This window comes from Solea senegalensis, linkage group LG4 (assembly GCF_019176455.1).
Source record: "Solea senegalensis isolate Sse05_10M linkage group LG4, IFAPA_SoseM_1, whole genome shotgun sequence".
Lineage (NCBI taxonomy): Eukaryota > Metazoa > Chordata > Actinopteri > Pleuronectiformes > Soleidae > Solea > Solea senegalensis.
In genome coordinates this window covers 26,130,326-26,151,483 of record NC_058024.1, presented here as the reverse complement: position 1 = coordinate 26,151,483, position 21,158 = coordinate 26,130,326, and the positions used below count along the sequence as shown (strand labels likewise).

Here is a 21,158-nt window from a genome sequence, read left to right as displayed (position 1 = left end):
GATCTCTTTGCCTAAAACAGCTCCTCATGCTGGACTTGGTGGTTGTTTCTGGACAAACAGCTAACTACAGTATGTCCTACTGTCCTCTGTCTTTGTGCAGGTTCTGTATACTGTATGGTCTTAGTCTAAGTGTGTTTTTTTCTGTGTTGTTAACATTTGTATTCATACATTTGACGTGATACACACTTTTTTGTTTCTGTTACACATTTGTAGGGTCACATCCATTCACTGCTCTTGGTTATAACTGTCTCCAACTCCAAGTTTGTGCTTGCTAACTATTATTCTGCCTTGAAATCCTTGAGAATTTGTGAATATGGAAAATAAATTCTTGAAGGTTTTGACATTGACATGGGTCATTGAAAGTGCTTGAATTTTGTGCAAGAAACAAGTTCAGTTGATATTTTAGGTGAATATCCCTTGTTTGTTAGTGGTGTTGTGGACACTGTCATTGAGTGAGGAACGAGAGAGCAAATGACGTGACGCCTGGACCAAGACTGACTTTGACCAAGACACCAAAGACAATCACTTGATGCCAAGTGTGCTGCAAATCAATAAAAGTGCAGCACATTCAGTGCTTGAATTTGAGGGAATTAGTCCTGGAAAAATCCTTGAAAATTCCTTGGATTTAATGTCAGCCAAAACCTGTGGGAACCCTGATTCCCATCAGTCCCTAACCTAGACCCATTGACCCAGAACAATGGAGGCGCACATGAAGCGCTGGTTTTACCTGGACATTAAACTTGAGCCTTAGGTCGATTTAACTCAACTTTCTACACTAAACTTAAAGTGTAATATCTCACCTTTCTGCTTTTGATGTGGTCAGGAGGACTGTCTGTCTGTCTGTCTGTCTGTCTGTCTGTCTACCAACCAACCAACCATTTCATTTTCATAGCGTTGCTCTAATGATGGAGCATCCGGTTGCAACCGCTTTTTCCCTCCATAAGTCATATTTTTCATTAAGTATTTGTCAACCTTGGTCTTAATGATCTGTGTTACCTACACATATACGTTGTCAAAGCATCAAATGGAATTCAGACCTGAAAAACTGTTTCTAACCACTTATGAATTTCCCGCCAACACTTAATGTTGTGTCTGACCGCTGAAAGAAAAAGAATCCTGAGATCCAGCCGCAGTATTATGGAGAGAATGTTGTTCCTTTATTATTCAATCAAATAGAATAGATTTGAAAGAGATTAAAAGAGATTTGAGAGCAAAAAAGAGTTTTTTTTTAGATTGAAACAGAACAGGTTGCAATTGAAAAAACAATCTTCAATCAAAACCAGTGTTTGTAAGTAAAGACCTACGACCATGTTGCTTATTAACAGTTCTCTTTGCTTTCAAGTTAAAAACCTTTGCTTGCAAATCAGTTCCATGCAACAGTTATTGTTTAAACGTTGTAATTCACTCACTCATCAGATACGCTGCTCATGTCGTGACTAGCAGAGACATGTTGTTGTTGTTGTTGTTGTTGTTGTAGCCAACGATATATAGTGTAATGTATTACTTATGGGAAACGTTTCAAGAGCAACAGTCTTACCACCAAGCAGCACAGCACAAGGGAGAAGTGGGTGTAATGCAGAAGACGTAGCTGGTGGTCAAACCAACCAATAGGAACTCTTCTCTCATCCACCAGCGTAGGCCCCGCCCATCAAGTGCAGTTGAATTCGAAAGCAAAACTTTAGAACTTGCAAGCAAAGAGCAGCATGTTCGTATGTTTTTACTTACAAACATTAGTTTGGATTGAAGTTGAAGAAATATGTTCTCTCATAATTTTATCTGTTTTAATCTCAAAAAAAAATTCTAATCTATTCTATTTGATCGAATAATAAAGGAACAACATACAGTTGCTTTAATCTTTATTGTTAATACCTTTGGTGACGCTCACAGTTGTTTTACAGTAACTTTCAGTATCACACAATCTGTGAAGGAGAAAGAGACAGAAGCTAAGTAAAGGGATATTTCCTAAACATATCTCATGTACATACAGTGTTTGAGAAGTGACGACCCTGCACGTGAGTCATCATCATATCCCTTTGTTTATATGTGGGCTATTAGCAGCTAATGTTTCCCTCATTGACCTCACTTGATATTGCTTCCTGGAGTTTGCTGCCACAAGGACAAACAAATGCTTTATTTATTTATTGCCGAGTGATTTGAAAAGCACAATTCATGACTAATCTATGTTACGTTTACTCATAAAAGCGACTTGTTAAGACAAGTTTATATACTTCACACCAACAAAATCCATCTTCAGAATCATTGGGTTACACGTTATTTACAGAACTGAACAGAACAGCGTGACTCTCGTCCTCAGCAGGAAGAAAGTGGGTCACAGAAACTTAAATATCACAAGAAAAAAACCCTGCACACCTTTAAATATACGTCTGTATCCACACTAGAACTCATTACACAGCAGAAAGTACATGAATAAGTCAGAGAGTGTTTCACTATTCTTAGATTAAATAAAAAACAAAAGGAGGTGATATAAAGTCTGCAGATGGCGCCAAAAGTAAGGTCATATCAGCTCAGTGAGATGCAGCCATGTAAAGTTAAATGTTCGATAAGTTATGTTGGTTAGTTAGACCCAGTCAGAGTCTGCACATAAGAGTTAAAAACTCTGCCTCAACTCAGCTTCAGATTTGGGATTTTGGCTCAAATTCACCCTCAAAATTCACATTCAGTTGGAGTTGGAGATTGTGACAAGTACACACACATCCACACAAAAAAAAGAAAAAGAAAACCTTCTGGGATTCAGTTCAGTTCACAGTTTGATAAACCAAACAAAATCAGTATGTGATTTATATACAGTAATGGTTATGTTTGCTACTTACATCCTCCCTAATGTACACAATCATACAGACTCCACCTGCTGCAACAAGAACGACCGACACAAACTACAAATGACGTAAATCTTAAAATATACAGCATATCTATATACACTGGTCACCTTTTAAAAGATAAATCTCTGTTGTTCGTTACACTTACAGACACTGAAAATATACAGGAATAGAAACATTTTTACCTCATGGCTTTAAATGTTTTTGACAAAAAAAAGAATATTTATATATAAAGAGGAGTCTTCGTTCTTTTAACACAAACATAAACGTTTGACCTTGCAGGAAACACAGATTTGGAAAAAAAAGTCCTTATCCTTAACCACTTTAACCTTTAACCGCATCACACGTTGCGTTACCGTAATTATGCGACGGTTTGTGCTACTGGAAAAAAAAAGGTTTCTGAAAAGCTGAGAAATTGCACGTGTGGTTATTACGGTAATTTTGTTGTTGCAGTAACCTGGAGAATCAGCGTCTTTGTCACCAGAGAGGAGAGTTGGAATTTTTTTGGCCAGTTTTTGGACACAAACGTCACTTTAAATATGTTTTATACTGTTCAAATTTCAAATTTCTTCATTTTAAATTGTCAATACACTATTCTTAACATGCAGTAAATTGTAAATAACTGCCAGATATTGAAAACTATTCTGGAAAAATGGTCTTTCTGGAACTTTTATGGTTAAAATAAGCAAAAAAGCACATTTGTGTTGAGCATAAGCTGCACATGAGCATGTGACGAGTCTCCGTTATACTGAATAAGTTCATACTGTCAAGTTCACTTGATAGTGAAGTTTGCTTCACATTCACTCATCGTCAGTGAATCTCAATTTGTGCTCTATTACTTATTCAGTATGTGGAACGTTGTTATTTAAGTTTTTTATTTGTGCGTTGATGATTGTTAGTAATCAGCTCGGGGCAGTGCACAGTCGTTGTGTAAAATCTCTTTTTCACTTTCGCAGGAAGAGAATCTGAACCACATCAAAGGCGTTTAAGAAACAAGTAAGTTGTGCTTCCGGTCTGTTTATGTTCAAATGAGCTCTCTTCACTTTTCCTCACATATAAATACATAAAGACTTCAAGTTTTTACGTTATTTACCTGTCACTCTTTGGTGGGAAAACCTGAATTAAATAATATTATATTAATAATGTGTGAGATTTTTTTAGTTCCTTAAGACAATACAAATCAATATTCTACTATGTTATATTGCTATAGTGATATACTGATGATGAAGATGAACCCAAAACAAAACGTATAGAACATGAATTAGAGCACACACTGTCAACATGATGAGAGTTTCAGAGCAGCAGAACAGAGGTGAAAGGTCAACGCTCGGTTCAGACCCGTACTGAAATGACTGCATACTGTGGAATAGGAAATAAATGACTGTGTATGGCTTTAAACCTGGAAATAATTAACCCTTAGTGCTCACGCGGCACGGATCTGTGCCGCAGGTGCACCCGTGGGAATAATACACAACTCCTGTGTGTGTGTGTGTGTTGAAGTTATGATTCATTTCATACTGCATTTTTAGTCGCGATATAAAGAAGCAATAATTGTGCAGAAGTCACAAAATAGACGTGTTTTTCTTTTCTTTTTGTTCATAAAAGTGAACTTTGAACTGTGACGTATTTCACAAATTTAATCTGATTTTCATCATTTTGAGTACTTTTTTTTGCTCCTGTGTGTTTATATAGAAACACATAGGAGTGCCTTTATAGGCTGTGCTGAAAAGAAAGGATATAAGACACTCTATGTTGAACATTCTTATAGCCTCTGCATATACTGTCTGTTTAAACATGGTGATGGAAAAGGATTAAACTCACATTCATTCAGTGTCACCTACATTCGTACCTTTAGGGCTACGTCTGCTCCGGGTTCTTATACTGTAAGGCAAAGAACTTAAACAATGTGATTATTTAAAAAAAAATAAAAATAAAAAAGGTTTTTCCTGCTTTAACACTCGCAGGTGCCGGGAACCATGGGGGTATTTTCTGGTGTCATTATGGGAAGCGTGTGCTTAGATTAACTGGACGACTACATAGAGTTTTGTGTTAGCAGGGCAGTGTTGGAGACTCTCTGCGTTTGCAGCGCATCCTTGGTGGAGACTTTATGGCTGAAAGTTAAACTGTGCTACAGGGAGTTTGAATAGCAGTCAAGAGTCACACTCTGGTGTTACAGGCGTGGTTGGTGTCGTTGGCGTGGTGGGGCTGATGGCAGCGTTTTGGTAGCTCGTGCCGTAGCAGCTGTGTGGAGACAGGGAGTTTGGGTCCAGCGGTTTGTTCTTCCCTGGAGTGAGGTAGGACTTGTGTGCCGGGACCGAGGACGGCGGCCCACCGGCCTTGGCGCTGAGGATGAACCTGGACTCGTCCTGCTCCTCCAGGTTGGAGATGTCCTTCATCATGGTTTTACGGTAGGAGACGGAGAGCTTGTTGGAGCCGTCAGACATCAGGTTGAAGTGACGAGCGATGAAGACGATGGGGAGAGGGAGCATGGCCACGACGATGAGAGCAAAGCACATGGCGAGGGCCCACGGAGGGTAGCTCTGGAACTGTTCCCGAGCCTGGAACAGACACATCGCAAGTTAGCAGAGCAGGGACTGTCATGGCAAGAACATCAGCAACTGGGACGAGGACATGGACAAAAAGATGACACTGCTGACGACAACTTTTCCATGACTTCAGAGGACATTACATTGACCTACTTTCATTTCCTGGAGACTTAATCTTAACTTCACTATAATTACTATTGGCCTAATCTTAACCCTAACGCTTGTGAGGACACTTATGGACATAATACATTCCCTAGCCCCTAACCCTAACCTTAACTAACTCAACTTAATGCCTAATCCTAACCTTTACCCTTACCCTGATCCTAAAACCAGGTCTTAACCCTCGAAAAAGCCCTTGGCTTTTAAGTCTTTTGGTCCTCATAAAGATCCCCATACAAGAACAGAGGGACTGACCAGCTCTTGGACCCAGGCGTTGTATCCTGGTGGACTGATCGTCATCTCAATAACAGTGGCGGAGATGAGAACGATGAGACAGAACGGGGAGACGTACTTCCACAGGTAGAAATAGATCATGCACGGCCTGAAACCCAGCATGTCCTCCAGGTCCTGCATGAACCTGAGACAGAAGAACATGTCCCCTCACACATGCACATGTGACAGGTGATAAACAGCTAATGTTACAGCTGTCCTGCAGGTGCATTTACCTTTTAGTGCCGTAGATCCAAGCGACGGACAGGTTTTCCAGGATGACCACGATGGTGAGAGGCAGACCAGCAGAATAATCGTCAAACATGGTCACAAAGTAATTCCCCGAGCGCTGAACAAACAGCAGACCACACAGGAAGGCCACGATGCAGCAACCCACTGCAACAAACACAGAGAAGAAACAATTCACTGAGTCTTAGGAAAAGCTTTTATTTTAGTTTATTTTGCTTTTAATGCACTGAGCTAAATTCTAAATGCTGCTTGTTCACAAATGAGCTTAAATTATTCCTTAAGGCCCTGGTAAGCCCAGATTTTGGAACCACACGCAAAGAGTGCTTTGGGTGTGCATGGACTGAACTTCGCCCAACGGGTAGATGGAGTGTAAGCCCCGCTCACCAAGCAGAAAAAACATTTCTACAACAGAAGACGTAGTCGCCAAGGATGGTCACCCGAAGCTCGACCTGGCGACCCTCAAACCGGCTGATACCCCGACTCCCCTGCAAGACGGGGACGCTTCTATATGCTTCTACATAGTCACATTTACCTGTTAAAAGCTCCCGCTGGACCTTGTAGGCATCAAGGATGGGTGTAGTGATGCCGGTCATGGTGCCAATCATGCTGCCCAGACCGAGGTTAATGAGCATGAAGAAGAACATGACCGACCAGAAAGGAGATGCTGGGAAATGGGTCATTGCTTCCGTGAAGGCAATGAAGGCCAGACCGGTGCCCTGGACGGCCTGAAGAAACATCTCAGGTAAGAGTCAAATACATGACATGCTGTGGTTAAGTGTGCAGATACACCTGTGCCAAAGACTCACCTTGTTGAGTTCATCCTCAAGGACACAAGGCTCCAGACCCAGCTGGGCGAAGCCGCCCTCTTTGACCGCCTTGATGATGCCGTACAACTCAGCGTAGTCTGATGTGGTGAGATGGGTGAAGTTCACATGTGGCGGGATGAGATCATGACTCAGAACGTCTGAGTTCAGGTATCCCAGGATCTTCTCAGCATTCCTGTGGCGTTAAAAAAAAGCTACTTCAGCTACTAGTGCTACACATTTTTAAAATCAGCTACTGATTAACGTTTTGTTTTTGCATTGTTATTTTCCTGACGCACATACAGTGAATTCTTCGGGACAAACAGAGTTTTGAGGTGTTTCACTCACTCGGCGACACACTTCTCGTTCATGAGGTTAGCTTTGAAGCCCAGGACGGCGAACACCACCAGAGTGGCCAGAATGGAGGTGAAGAAGTTGATGAACGAGACGAGAACAGCGTCAAAGTGACAGTTGTTGTCAATCTTGTTGTAACTGGAGAAAGCTATGACTCCTCCGAAGCCCAGACCCAGGGCGAAAAAGACCTGGGTGGCTGCTTCCCTCCACACCTGAGGCTCCAGCATCTTCTCCAGCTGTGACAGACAAGGTGTTAGTGTATTGTGTGCATGTATACATGATTTATGAATATTTGGAGTAGGAAAGCAATGAAAACCTTGGGAGTGAACATGTGAGCAATACCGTCCACAGATCCCTTCAGCATTAAGCCTCTGACCAGGAAACAGAAGAGGACCACATAAGGGAAAAGAGAGCTGAAGTACATCACCTGTGAATCAGGGGAGGAAAAGCTGATTCAGTAAAGGGGAGACCACTGCCCTCATCTGTGTTTTTATAGCACCATGACTACACTACCTTCCCAGAGGAGGCGATTCCTTTAATGACGGCAAGGCAGACGATGATCCAGCCCACAAACAGAGACAGAGTCATTTTGACGTTGAGGCCTCCGCTCTCTGCAATGGTGCTGGTCGTGTTCAGAGTCTGACGGTACCAGAAGTAGGTCGTCGCCGAGCTTTTGTCACACTCTGGCTCCACGACTGTGTGTTTTACAGGGGGGGGGTTGGATTGGGTGATAATGAGTGCGAAGGAAAAGGGGGAAGTGGGTACGATGATAACAGCAGCGAGGGAGGCGACGAGAAAATCCGATGAGGTCGAGAATATTTTCCTCCGGGTCAACAATTCTCGGCTGGTTTACACTTCTCAGACATCCACGAGACAAACAAGGTCAACCGTGTACTTGCTATGCAAAGCATGAACTGCCACTTCACACCACCTGAGATCTTTCTCCAGTATACATATATATATATATATATCTATATACTGTATATGCACACAATGTAGCCTCTTGTTACCTTGGGGGAAGTGATATATGGCTGAGTAGGATTCTGCTTGTGATACTGCAGTGCAGATGCACACACACACACACACATGTATGGACACCATAGAACCAGCTTTTCTACATTAAATTGTCCCCACCTTAATACACTGTTAGTCCAATATTATGACTATGTTATTATTATTATTATTATTACTTACTTGCAATTGTCCCATTCTTTCTGAATGGACATTCGCTCCATGGCAGAGGATACTGAAAGGACTGGAAGAAGTAGAAGATGCTCCAGCCAATGATCACGTTATAGTAGAGGCCCACAAAGCCACACACCTGGACAGACAGACAGGTATTTAACTTGACATTTTTCAGACGTTTATGCTGTTTCTGCTGTGAGACACACAGAGCCAGCATACATCACCATACGTAATGTAAAGTTCTCTGTGTGTATTTCATCACAGAGCTGGATCTGTGCAAACATTGGTATGCAAATAAGGCAGCTCGTCCTTTTGCGCGTCATGTTGCTGTCAGTCTTCTGAGCAGCCAGGACGTTCAGGAGCTAAATAAGGCTGAGGAGAGCATGAATAATTAAAGTGCTCTCTTTTCATCTGTGATCTCGTGTGAGATATTTATAGCTACGTCTGTGCACACAGTGAAGAAAGGCTACTTTTCACCCTCAAACACGTCAATACCTGCCACACACTCAAGAGAGGCTGCAGTCTGGTGAATCCAGATGAAACACAACACTTCATTCATATTGGAGACACACTGAGGTTCATTTTTAGTCTCTCTCACCCACCTTTAAAACCGGCAATAAAACAACTCTAATAACTATACAGCACAGTGTTGTCAAGGGTGTGTCTTACAGGCTCACAGCTACAGAAACAACTGATGATGGAAATGTATTAAAGGTTCAATGCCCGGCTGTCCCCTTTACCATCAGACTTGACATCCCTATTCCACCCAGACGAGGACACACGTAGTTCCACACGCCGATGCTCCCACGTCGGATCTTCTGACCCACGGCGAGCTCCAAGAAGAAGAGTGGGATTCCAATGATGAGGAGGAGGATAAAGTATGGAACCAGATATGCACCTGGAAACACATATGACTGAGATGTCTGTGTCGCTTCAAAATATAAACAAACCACAATTCTATCTATCTATCTATCTATCTATCTATCTATCTATCTATCTATCTATCTATCTATCTATCTATCTATCTATCTATCTATCTATCTATATATATTATATATATATATAGTAATATACTATAGCAGGGGTGTCAAACTTACGGCCTGGGGGCCAGAACCGGCCCGCCAGAGGGTCCAATCTGGCCCACAGGATGAATTTGTTAAAATTTCACACTAATCTAAACGTAATGTCAAATGCTCCAGATACCCGTGACTAAACGTTTGTGCCTTTATAGATCCAGTGTAATGTGTAAATAGTAAATTTAGGCATGATATTGTTGAAATTGCACTTATATTTCTCAAGAAATTTCATGTTTTGTAAAAATATCCTTCATTTAATGTAAAACAAAGGAGAAAAAACAAAGGAGTTCTTGTTGTTCATAGGTTATTATGCTATTATTTTACTATTTTTACTGGTCCGGCCCCCTTGAGATCAAATTGTGCTGTATGTGGCCCCTGAACAAAAATGAGTTTGACACCCCTGTACTATAGTGTATAGTCTCCTTGCAGTTTAATCTCAGGAAACATAATCAGGATGCAACCATTTTTTAAATCTGCAAGGGGTGAGTCAGTCATGAGCCCAGATATAAAGACTTAGAACAGGCAAACCTGCACTACACTACTATTAATACATCAAAAGTAGGAATTATATTCAGTGGCTCGCTCACACACACACACACACATACACACACGCACACATTTCATAGTGGGTGGATTAATGTGGCAGAGAGAGATGAAGAGGTGAGACGATAAATCAAGAAGGCTGGAGATAGAACAAGAGAGTGAGGTCACTATAAATGCAGTGAGGAGTTTCAGGCCACGGCAAACTTGAAGGAAATCCACTCCATCACAGGACATTTAACTGCAGCGTGATAGAGACGATAAACAACAGTCACTGGTGTAAAGACGTGAGGAGAAATGATGGGAGCCCACACAGCAATAACCCCGAAACACACAGACCTTTAATGTGGCTGAAAAATGGCCACTCGCCAGACTTAGACATGACCCGACTGGTGTGAGACGAGTCTGCGTCAGTAACTCCTGCATTTATGCAGTGAATCAGAGCGTTACACTTAAATACTGAGAGCAAAGGAAGCAAAGCACACACTGAGTACTGTACACCTCAGATTACATGCGTCTCCTTCCTTTTGAACTGAGCTCCTCTGTGCTCTGCTCGACCTGCCCTGCCGCCAATAATAATCAATGATGCAGCTATATTTAGACTCATCTCCTCTCCACACAGTACAACTGCTCTCTTGTCAGTTCTGTCCTGAGTGGAAATGCAATGTTTATAATATTTGGGGTCAATCATCCACTAAAGTTAAGACTGCAATTCAGAAACAAACCCAAACATCATCAGCAAACACTCAGGCTCAGTAGGGCTCGGCGATACTTTTAAAAAGTCCATATCAAAATATGACAAATAGCCGTTCTGTCAAGGCTGTGCATGACTTTAATGAAAGTAGAGAGACTGGAGGAATGTCAAGCTCACACAGAAACATGGTTAATGCTTCCTTTTGAGTAAAAGTAGTCAAATGTGGAGTGTTATAATATTTAGTTCATGTGACTGAAAGGCTACATCACTGTCTTTCTTCTGAAACCTCACGGTGTAATAACACGCCTTATGTTATGTTATGGCTAAATATAGAAGCTAACATGTCCTGTATGTGTTTGTTTATTCATGTTTTGGGCTCTAAGGGGCGACGGTAGCTCAGTAGTAGAGACAGTCGTCTTTCATATTGAAGGTAGTGTGTTTGATTCCTGGCTCTGCTCTTCTACATGCTGATGTGTCCTTGGGCAAGACACTGAAATATTCTACTCAAGTAAGAACAAGTAAAAGAACTGGTCTGAAAATGTACTCAGAGTAAAAGTTACTGCGTCTTTCTTGTGTCATGCAAAAAGGACGAGCGGACACAAATCTCACATGATTGTTTTTAATTGAAGGCAAACCTTAAACGCATAACGTGTCATTCAAAATGGGACCTTAATTAGCACCAATTCACCTGTCCTCAACATTCATTCACCTGTCCTCAACATTCATTCACCTGTCCTCAACATTCATTCACCTGTCCTCATCACTTACCTCTCATCATTCATTCACCTGTCCTCATCATTTACCTCATCATTCACCTGTCCTCATCATTTACCTCTCATCATTCATTCACCTGTCCTCATAATTTCTCATCATTCATTCACCTGCATCATTCATTCACCTGTCCTCATCATTTACCTCTCATCATTCATTCACCTGCCCTTATCATTTACCTCTCATCATTCATTCACCTGTCCTCATCATTTTACCTCTCATCATTCATTCACCTGTCCTCATCATTCATTCACCTGTCCTCAACATTCATTCACCTGTCCTCATCATTTACCTCTCATCATTCATTCACCTGTCCTCATCATTCACCTGTCTCATCATTCATTCACCTGTCCTCATCATTTACTGCCAAGGTTTCCAGTGTATGAATTTTTTTATTTTCATTTTTGAATTTACATTTGGGCCAATATTTTTTCACTCAGTAACAGATGTGATTTAAAATGTAGCGAAGTACAGTACTTAAAAAACATACTTAAGTAAAATTACAAAAGTATACAAAAAACCTACTCAATTACAGTAACGCAAGTAAATGTAATTCATTACTTTCCACCTCTGCACTTAATTCCAAGATATGCCGGCAGCTTGTGAATGGGTATGAAAGACGTGATAGAAAATGTGTTGCACATGAATGTGTGAGTGAATGGGCGTGAATGGGTTAATGGTCATGAAGACTAGAACAGCGCTATATAAATACAGAGCATTTACTATTTTGCCCTTTGATCATTTGTTTCCTGGGAGATCCATTATCTGTCACTTAACCTTTGAAGGTCACAGGGGAAACAAGCGCCAATCCCCAGTCATATTGGTACAGCCCATTTATAAAGACATTCAAGTGGACTTTGTTAACTGGTTTGGTGATTGAAGCCAACCAGGCACGAATAATATTCAGTTGGCTCCAATAAGTTCTCTGTTTGAATGGAAGTTAACTTCTTACTGGATTTATTGGTCTCAATTGCCAGTTTCAGGTCTTCTCTAATAGAACAATGTCAATGTTTACAACATTTTGTTCCCATTAAAAAAATAACTTATAATAATAAATAAAAATAACTTCTAACTTCTAAAGGCAAATACTGCTTTAATAACAGTAACAAAACTGTAAAACTACTGTGAAGTGACAGTAAAACACAGTACTGCTCAATCACAGTAAGACATAACTAAAAAGTTATTAAAGTAAACAGTTGACTGTAAAATGTGAAAGTACAGTATCATACACTGTAAATACACAAAGACATTCATTTGTTGTGAATGTAGAGTCAAATGTTCACATTCATGTGCATTAACACTGCAGCTCTGCTTATGATGGAGATTTAACTCCAACTCACCTCCTCCATTCTTCTGGCACAGGTAAGGGAAGCGCCACACGTTGCCAAGTCCCACAGAGAAGCCCACCTGGGCCAGGATGTACTCCATTTTGTTGTTCCAGGCCGGGCGTCCATCATTTTCAGGCAACTCTATCTGCGGGACTTTCTTCCCAGCAGCTTCTCCCACGTTCAGCGAGCTGCTCTTGTGGTCCAGCGGCTCCTCGTGTGCGAGCAGGTCAGCCACAGACTCTGTGACGTGCTCATGGCTCTGGGCGCGCTGCGTCACCTTGCTGTTCTTAGGCATGAGGGAGGCCGAGGGTCGGGGATTGGGGGGGAGGTGGGGGTGAAAGAGAGAAGAAAGAGAGAGCGAGAACGACTGGTAGGAATGAGTGATAGAAAAGAGGTGGACAGATGATGAAGGCCGTCTTTTGGATCTCAGGTGTTTGACGTCAGTCCTGAAAGAGAAAACAGATAGAACATTGTATTTCATTAGTACACTTCATTGTAAGCTTTAACACACACATTGACACCATTATTCCTCCATTTCTATCTTGGATTGTGGTTTAGGACATCGAGAAGACAGGAGGCAATTTACCACACATGTACGTTTCTATTTACATCAGCAGGGACGTGAGTTTTAGGTTTCAAATAACTCACAATCCTGCATATTGTTTTATGTCATTTCCCTTTTCTGCAGAGATTAACTTCAGTGAGGCTTTTCTCCTGTAAATCCTCTAATCCTCTGAAGCCTCACGGCAACATGCACCCACACCCCTCTCTCAGAGAGTGAGTGGTTCAACCCCAAAAATATCACACAGGAAGTGAACACGCTGCTTTGGATGCCAGTGGCACCATGTGTGTGTGTGTGTGTGTGTGTTCTCCTGATCCACAGCACACGTCCCTTTGCAGGGTCATGACTTCTCCTTTATTAGAAGTACTTCATGGGTCTGCTCCCACCTACTTAAATGCTCTCATAAAGGCTGATGTTACCCCTCTGTTCATCAAAGGATTGTGGTCTGGCAGTGCCGACACCCCACACACGACAATCCGGACTCTTTTCGCGTGTTGTGAAATGACCCACGGAGCGCTACCAGAACCTGTCTATCTTCAAGAAGCTCTTGAAGACCCAGCTCTTCCACTGTTCCTATCTTGTGGATTTCTTTCCAAGACTTCTTCTATGTCGCTTATTCCTTGTTTGTAAGTCGCTTTGGATAATTCACTGTAAATGTCAAATCTGGCATTAACTAAAATGCAGAACCGCTAACAGCTACAAGGTTATTTAAATGCTGGACGACAAGTAAAGAATCTGACCAAGAGCTGATTCCTGTGAATTTAGTGACCGCTCACCAAAGCCCTGTGAGGACATAAGGACAATGTAGTTGTAGTTGGAGCCGTTTGAAGATGCTGCACCTTGAGTCTGATGCACACGAGCACTTACATCAGCCTAAAACAAACCGTCACTGTCAGCAGATTCCACATACATTTCACACACACACACACACACTTTTGCTTTGCTTGTTTATTTATTTCACCTCCTATTACAGATTTCCTTCTCTCTGTGTGACAAGATGAGCCTGTGAAGCAATAATCCAATGGCAATTCACAAGTCTCACACATAATCCACTGCACAACCCCCCCCCTGCTTTTCTGTCTTGTCATTCGATCGCACACACCACATTACACAAAACATGTAACATCAATCTAAGGCCGTGTCATCGAGCCAACTCTGAAACATGAAAACACATGTGCTCGTAAGGCCGATAATCCTACTGGGAAAAAGAAAATCAACACAACAAGGCGTGTGTGCGCATGACACGTACAGTAAAAGCCTTCATGTGACTTTGTGTTAGCTGCCTGACCTTTGCATATCCCATATTCCAAGCTCATTCAGGATGTTGTGTCCATTAGGATAAGAGGGATAATACTCACATTTCACCGTGCACAAAAACCCCCAGTAAAACCCCATAAAGGACTCGTTATTACTCTGAATATACTGAGACTGCGGTGATGTCAGCTGTATCACTTATCATTGAACTATTTCCAATAACTTGACAAATAAATCTGTGCGTTAAATGCTATAACACAGGCTACTGTTCCTGGTCTGAAGACACGGTTCTTTGTACGTTAGACGTCCTGCTTCAGAGTTTTACTGCACACGTTACTGTGACTTATATTTCACGACGGTTCATATCAAACAATACTGTTAATGTAAACCAGCGCGGATCCTACTTTGTGTTACTTTAAAGGCAACAAAAAAAAAATCCAATGAATCGCAAAATAATCAAACTGGTGACACAACCAAGAGCAACATCCGAATCGAAAGATAAGATAAAATGTTGGGACCAAACAACATTATGATAAAACTGTTGCTCTTCACGTGAGAAAATATCTTCTGTTTCTTGACGAAAATGAGAGTGAAGGTGAAAAAAGGAATCATATCACAATCGAAAAAATAACTTGACCATATCGTGCAACTGTAAAATGTATATGTATATATACATAATGTATATGTACTGCATATTGTTACATGTGTGCGTCCTTCACGTTAACACACAGGAGGGAAAAACAGCTGAAGTCAGCGTCAGTAATCAGTCTTGTTGAAATGTTTACTGTCACTATGCTGCTTTTCTTGTGTGTTACTGTGTGGAAGACTCTCTGTATGCAGGTCGCTGTGTGCCGTCCCTCTTTTCCTATTGGTGCTTCCTGCCTCTCTTCCACCATCTGCATCCCTCGGTCTCACCTGCCCAATCCTCCTTCACCTCCTCATCAGCCGCACCTGTACATTTACCAGCAGTAGAGACTCAGTCAGAGGATTAGTGCTGATTGTGAGCCCTTTGCTTGGCCTGTGTGCCACATATTTATTGTGATCGCTATTCAATGTCTAGCCAGGACAGACTAGATGTAAGCACAGGTAGGAGCTACCTGCGAGGCGTTTCCACCTGATGCACCCCCGATGGTGCCAGTAGGGTTGCTGCAGGGTCATCGGCTGGGAGCCACCCTTCATTGATGTTTCGCTCCATTATTCCCAGAACATCTCACGGTGGTGGAGCAACAATAGGTACACCTCCCTACCGCCCCCTGCAGCTACCCCTAAGACCCTTGATTTCCCCACGCCTTGTCCTTCATTCTCAGACAAAGCCACTCACTCTTTCCGCCTCCTCTGCCAAACACTTGGATTCCTTCTTCAGCTTCACTCCTACGTTCCTCAGGAGACGCTGGATGGCCAGTGAACTCTGCTGTTTGGATTGAGGAGGACCGCAGGAGGATGTCTGGTCTCAGAGAGGTTGTGGTTATCTCTGTCGGGAACTTGAGCTGCTGATCAAGGTCAACTCTTAGGTTCCAGTCACATCCAAGTGTTAGCAGTGTATTCTCTTGCTCTGGGACGATGTTCTGAGTCCATGCCCTGATCAGCTTCTGTGATGTTGTGATGCTTCCAGCCTGCGTGCCTCGAAGACTTCTGCCAGATTCTGCAGGAACTGGTCGTGACGCCACCTGTGCCAACCCTGGACCAGAGCTGTCTTGCAGCTGGACAGGATGTGCTGCAGGTTTGGATTTGGGGAATTGCACGGTTGGCAGTTTTCCTTGGAGCCGTACCAGGTTGCTGGGAATGGGGAGGGTGTTGTAGGTGGCCCAAATGAGAAGGTTTAACCTTGCTTGAGGCATCTTCCATCTTCCTATGACTTAAGGATGCTATTGTTTCCTGTACCCTTTTATTCTGCGTAGCATCCTCTTCCCTTAGTTCCTCTTGTTCTTTGGTGTTATGGTAGGTAAATACAGATTTACCTCCTCATTAAAATAATATTTCATTTTCAAACTATTCTACATCTAGTTATTTATGTTGCTTCCTCCTCTCTAACGAGCCGCAGTCGTAACATTCACACATGTTCATTAATTCAGTGGTTCGCAAATGGAGCCTGGGGGATTGCAGGGTGTTACAATGATAGGTTATTTTCTAACTGAACAGTCGTTCATTCATTCATTCATTCATTCATTCATTCATTCATTTTCTATCACTTTATCCTCTGCATGAACATAGCGGGTGGGCTGGAGCCAATCCCAGCTGATGTAGGGGTGAAAGGTCAGCGCCACAAGAAATAATAGATTAAGTGTAAAGACTTACACTAAAAAAAAACTGACCAGAAGCGTGAAGTGCATGGTGTGAAAAGTTGACACTCACTGTGTACACCAGCTGTCAGCTGACTCCTCTGTTGATATATGTACACACTCACAGGCCACTTTATTAGGTACACTTCTTCAACTGCAAATATCTAATCAGCCAATCACATGGTAGTGCCTGGTTTATAGATGACGTAGAATGTGACGTGGTTGGTTGGTGCCAAACAATCTGTTGACCTACTCAAGGGTTTTCCCACAAGGGTTTGGAGAGAATGGTGTGAAAAAGATCAAATTCTCTGGGTGAAAAATGCCTCGTTGATGCAACAGAGGTCAGAGGAGAATGACTCGTAACAACCAAAGTGTGTAAATGACCATTTCTGAACAAACGTCAAACCTTGAAGTAGATTAAGATGAGATAAGATAAGATAAGACGGTAGATACCACACCAGGTGCCACTCCTGCCACTTTATTATGTGTCCGGTGTACCTAATAAAGTGGCCAGTGAGTGTGGTTTGTGATTTAACCCTAAGTGATCCTTTGACTTTTAAACACACTATCAAGGTCAAACTATCAACCGCACATCTCTTTAAACTACACAACAAATCCAGATCATAATGTAAAGAAAATCTCGATGTAAAAGATCTAAATGTAAACACAACTCCACCTGACATCAAACACAGCTTTTCAAACTTTCTCTCCTCATACAACAACATCCTTTTTTTTAATCCAGACTGTCACACTCTGACATTTTTAAAGACGATAAAAGATAAAAAAAATCTTTCTCACCCTGAGTCTCTTCAGTGGCGATCAACAACACACACGGTTTAATCCAGAGATGGAGAGAATATCTGGAGAGGTTTAGTGGAAACATCCGCTGCAGCTGCCGCACTTGCTTGTTCTGACTCACACACACTCACACACACACACACACACACACACACTAACACAGGACACTGGAGGACAGAGCATCACATGCGCGCAGGGAGGAGAGCGAGTGTCCGGGGCGCACCGTGACGCACAGAGCGTCTCATTCTCATCAGCACCAGCACTCACCATCGTTTGTGACTCGTTTGTTGATGTTTCACGCTAAAATAAAAAGACGCAGAGAGAAAGAGTGTGTTTGAGGAAGAGCGCAAACCTTTGTCAAGGTTATCGTCTCTGTGCTCCTGTCTGTGCTGACTGACGCAGCTGTCGTCATTCGCTCTTCAAGTGATGAAATATTTAAACTGTTCTGATGCGTCGAGATGCAGGAACAGGATGGACAGACAGAATAAACCTTAAAGATGTTGTAAATGCTGATGTTGATCAAAAATACAAGAAAAACTGACTTTGAAAAAGTTATTTTTATCCCACATGCAGATTACAATGATTTCTTTATTATTGGATTATTGGACCTGGTGGACAGCAACAAATAATCTGTTGTGAACATCTTCAACACTCCCCTAATCCTCTCATTAACAAATGATGTGCGCTTTTCCTTTACCTTATATTTATTTTCTATCATGTCTTCGCTCTTTTAATTATTTTTTATACCATTAAAAGCCCAGTACAGAAGAGTATTAGGGCCACATGTACATTTTTTTTGAAAGTAAAAATAAAGCAGCACAAATTCTGAGATTAGAGTCAGAATTCTAAATTTAATCTCAGAATTCTTGTTTTTTCTTTAATCTCAGAATTCTCACTTTCTCTATAATCTCAGAATTCTGACTAATCTCTGAATCCATGCTGCTTCTTTTTTTTTTTTTACTTTCTGTCAAACAATGTTTTTACATGTGTCCTTAATAGTCATCCATAGTCCAGTGTGTAAAAAACAGTGACCTCTAATGGTGAGACTGCAGATTGTAACACAAGTTCTGCTTCAAAACGCACGCTCTGGCTGGCCATTGTCTAAAATACATAAATGCTAATGATAAACAGTTGAAATAGGTAAATCTTTGTCATCATACAAACAACAAAACATTTGTTTGAATAGAAAGCCACTCCCTCGTTGAATATACCAACTGTATTTCTCTTCAAACTATAACATAAGTACACAGCTTTATCTTCCAGACCACGGTGTAAGTCACTGCTGTGGGCGACCATGTCCTCGCTGAGACTGCAGCAGACCCACAGTCACCCTCAGGACCATAAATCACGCACCCTTTTGCCCGATGAGTCTCTAATACCACCACGATTATAGAAGAAGATTCTATCGAGAAGCCATTTTTCACCCCGGCCTTCATGGAATAAGTTATTTCCCTGTTCACACACTAACAGTCTGCCGCCTTAATGATATGCATGTCTCTACACTTGCTTGTTTATCCTGTGTTCTGCATCGTTTGGTGTCAGTGATGACACAGAGTCCAGAGGATGATGAAGCATGTAGTATTAAGTGTCTTTAAAGTGTAAGAATTAAATCATGTCATTAAAGAGTTTGCAGCAGGACGCCGTCTCAGGTCGGTTCTGACTCTCGTCCTGTAACAATTTTGACGCACCTCCCTCGAGCAGCAGTTACCACGGCAACCCCAGGATCAAATGACAGAGTGTACATCATCATCATCTCTGCATTCTCCTTTTTCTGCAAGCCCCCCCGCCCATAGAAAACAACAATGTATATTTATTTTATTTTTCCTTTTCATGTTATAATTACACAAAATGTGTGCGTTACCCCTTAGAAAACAGACCATTTTTGGTTGTTTATTTCCATTACTGTGTTTAAACGTATAGAGAATGTGTAATATCGAGTGTCTTATATCCTTTTTTCAGCACAACTTAGGCAATCTGATGAAAGATTTCTTGAATTTTCACCAACTTTATAAACACACCTGAGCAAAAAGTCCTCAAAATGTTTTAAAATCAGATTGAATTTGTGAAATATGGAAACAGTTCAAAGTTCACTCGGCTCGTTTTTATAAACAAAAAGAAAAAGACGTCTATTTTGTGACTTCTGCACAATTATTGCTAAAAGCCTGAATTTGTGACTTATAACCCCCCCCCAGGATGTCCATATAAGGAGTTGTGTGTTATTCCCACTGCAAATTTATCATGGGTCCACCAGTGGCATATAGCCGTGCCTCGTGAGCACAAAGGGTTAACTACCACGAACTGTAGCAGAGCTGAAGCCTCTCTGTCTTGTGAGTTCTAAAAAATGAATGGAAAGTCTTTAAAAAAGTAATATTTAACCAGTATGAAAATAAATAAATATCATGAATACGAGAACAGAGTGTAAAACAATAACTGCAGCTCTTCCAAAACCCAGACTGGGACTTGTGGGTCACTTGCTAAGCAGAGAGGTCAGCGACACAGATGTTCTCACTGTCCCACAGGCCGCCAATGCTGCTGATGCAGGCCAAATAAAACACCCCAAAATGGATATATGTGTATTAGTGAATGACACTCTGCCGTCCACTTAGCACATGCCCTGCAGCTTCTGCAGCTGTCCTTCGTTGGTCACGGGCACTTTGGGTGAAGGGTTATGATTTTACATGATGTTAACTGAAAGAAAGGTGTCAAATCTAAAGCATCATCGTACATTAGAAAGAAATGCTTAAACTAGAGAGAGAGAGAGAGAGGTTTGGACTCGTGTGGAAGAGGAGGTGTTAAACCAGTTAAGTTAAACTATGATATTTCAGTAGCTACAGTCAAGGCTCAGCTAGAGTTTGTCACTCTAGCTGCACAATACACACTCATAAAATCAGAAAACGTCCCAAAAACGTATAAAACTTTAACTGCGATTGTGTAAAAACCGTAATTTAGATCAAAACTTTGAATTAAATGAGAAAAGTCTCACATCTTGTGACCCATTTAAGGTTTCAACCACATCTCTATGTTAAAGTATGATGACACAGTCAGGATCAAAAGTAGCCTGGGTTGAAATGGTTTTTGATGTGTAAATTCTTTGCATTGCAGGCACTCTTCTAATTAAAACTGTCCTCTGCAACTGCCTCTGAAGGAATGCTTATATTCTTCCTTGTATGACCTTCTTTTTCCTGCTCTATTCTCTTCATCATATTAATCACTGATTATTTTTTCCCGTCACAATCCTGCAGGATGTTTTCCTGTGTCTCACTGTCTCCTCCTCTCACATCTCTTGGTGTTTTGACGTCATCGCTGCACATTTTCTGCTCCGTTCACCTTCAGTTGCCTCCAACTTCACACAGTCTCCTTGTCTTCCCCCCCCACATCCACACCCACTCACGTGCACTCACGCGTTCAGCGTCTGCACCACCCCATCCACCCAGTACTTTTCCTTCACTCCCC

At 41.7% G+C, this 21,158-nt stretch overlaps 1 protein-coding gene across 3 annotated transcripts; it reads right to left on the bottom strand.

The window, feature by feature from the left end:
* Positions 1 to 3,488: 3,488 nt before the first annotated feature.
* Positions 3,489 to 17,803, bottom strand: LOC122767881 (sodium-dependent neutral amino acid transporter SLC6A17-like). Of its 3 annotated transcripts, none has more exons than XM_044023427.1 (12): positions 17,706 to 17,803; positions 12,825 to 13,258; positions 9,144 to 9,301; positions 8,413 to 8,539; positions 7,732 to 7,913; positions 7,535 to 7,645; positions 7,213 to 7,454; positions 6,868 to 7,060; positions 6,594 to 6,786; positions 6,049 to 6,208; positions 5,798 to 5,960; positions 3,489 to 5,395 (listed from the first exon to the last, which is right to left on the bottom strand). In XM_044023427.1, the coding sequence occupies exons 2-12, from the start codon at positions 13,105 to 13,107 to the stop codon at positions 4,988 to 4,990; spliced, it is 2,220 nt and encodes a 739-aa protein (XP_043879362.1). In that variant the 5' UTR covers positions 13,108 to 13,258; positions 17,706 to 17,803; the 3' UTR covers positions 3,489 to 4,987. The 3 variants fall into 3 exon arrangements, with proteins under 3 accessions (XP_043879362.1, XP_043879360.1, XP_043879361.1); XM_044023426.1 differs by lacking the exon at positions 17,706 to 17,803 and having other exon boundaries at positions 4,481 to 4,647; positions 5,165 to 5,395; positions 12,825 to 13,474; XM_044023425.1 differs by lacking the exon at positions 17,706 to 17,803 and having other exon boundaries at positions 12,825 to 13,474.
* Positions 17,804 to 21,158: the final 3,355 nt, after the last annotated feature.

What these genes read in the sequence shown, in the direction of transcription:
- LOC122767881 (XM_044023425.1), bottom strand. Translation starts at nt 13,293, where the DNA reads ATGAAATACAATGTTCTATCTGTTTTCTCTTTCAGGACTGACGTCAAA. An exon ending in GTGCCAGAAGAATGGAGGAG is followed by an intron (nt 9,302 to 12,824) that starts GTGAGTTGGAGT and finishes ATGTGTTTCCAG; the next exon opens with GTGCATATCTGGTTCCATAC. An exon ending in ACGCCTGGGTCCAAGAGCTG is followed by an intron (nt 5,396 to 5,797) that starts GTCAGTCCCTCT and finishes TGTCTGTTCCAG; the next exon opens with GCTCGGGAACAGTTCCAGAG.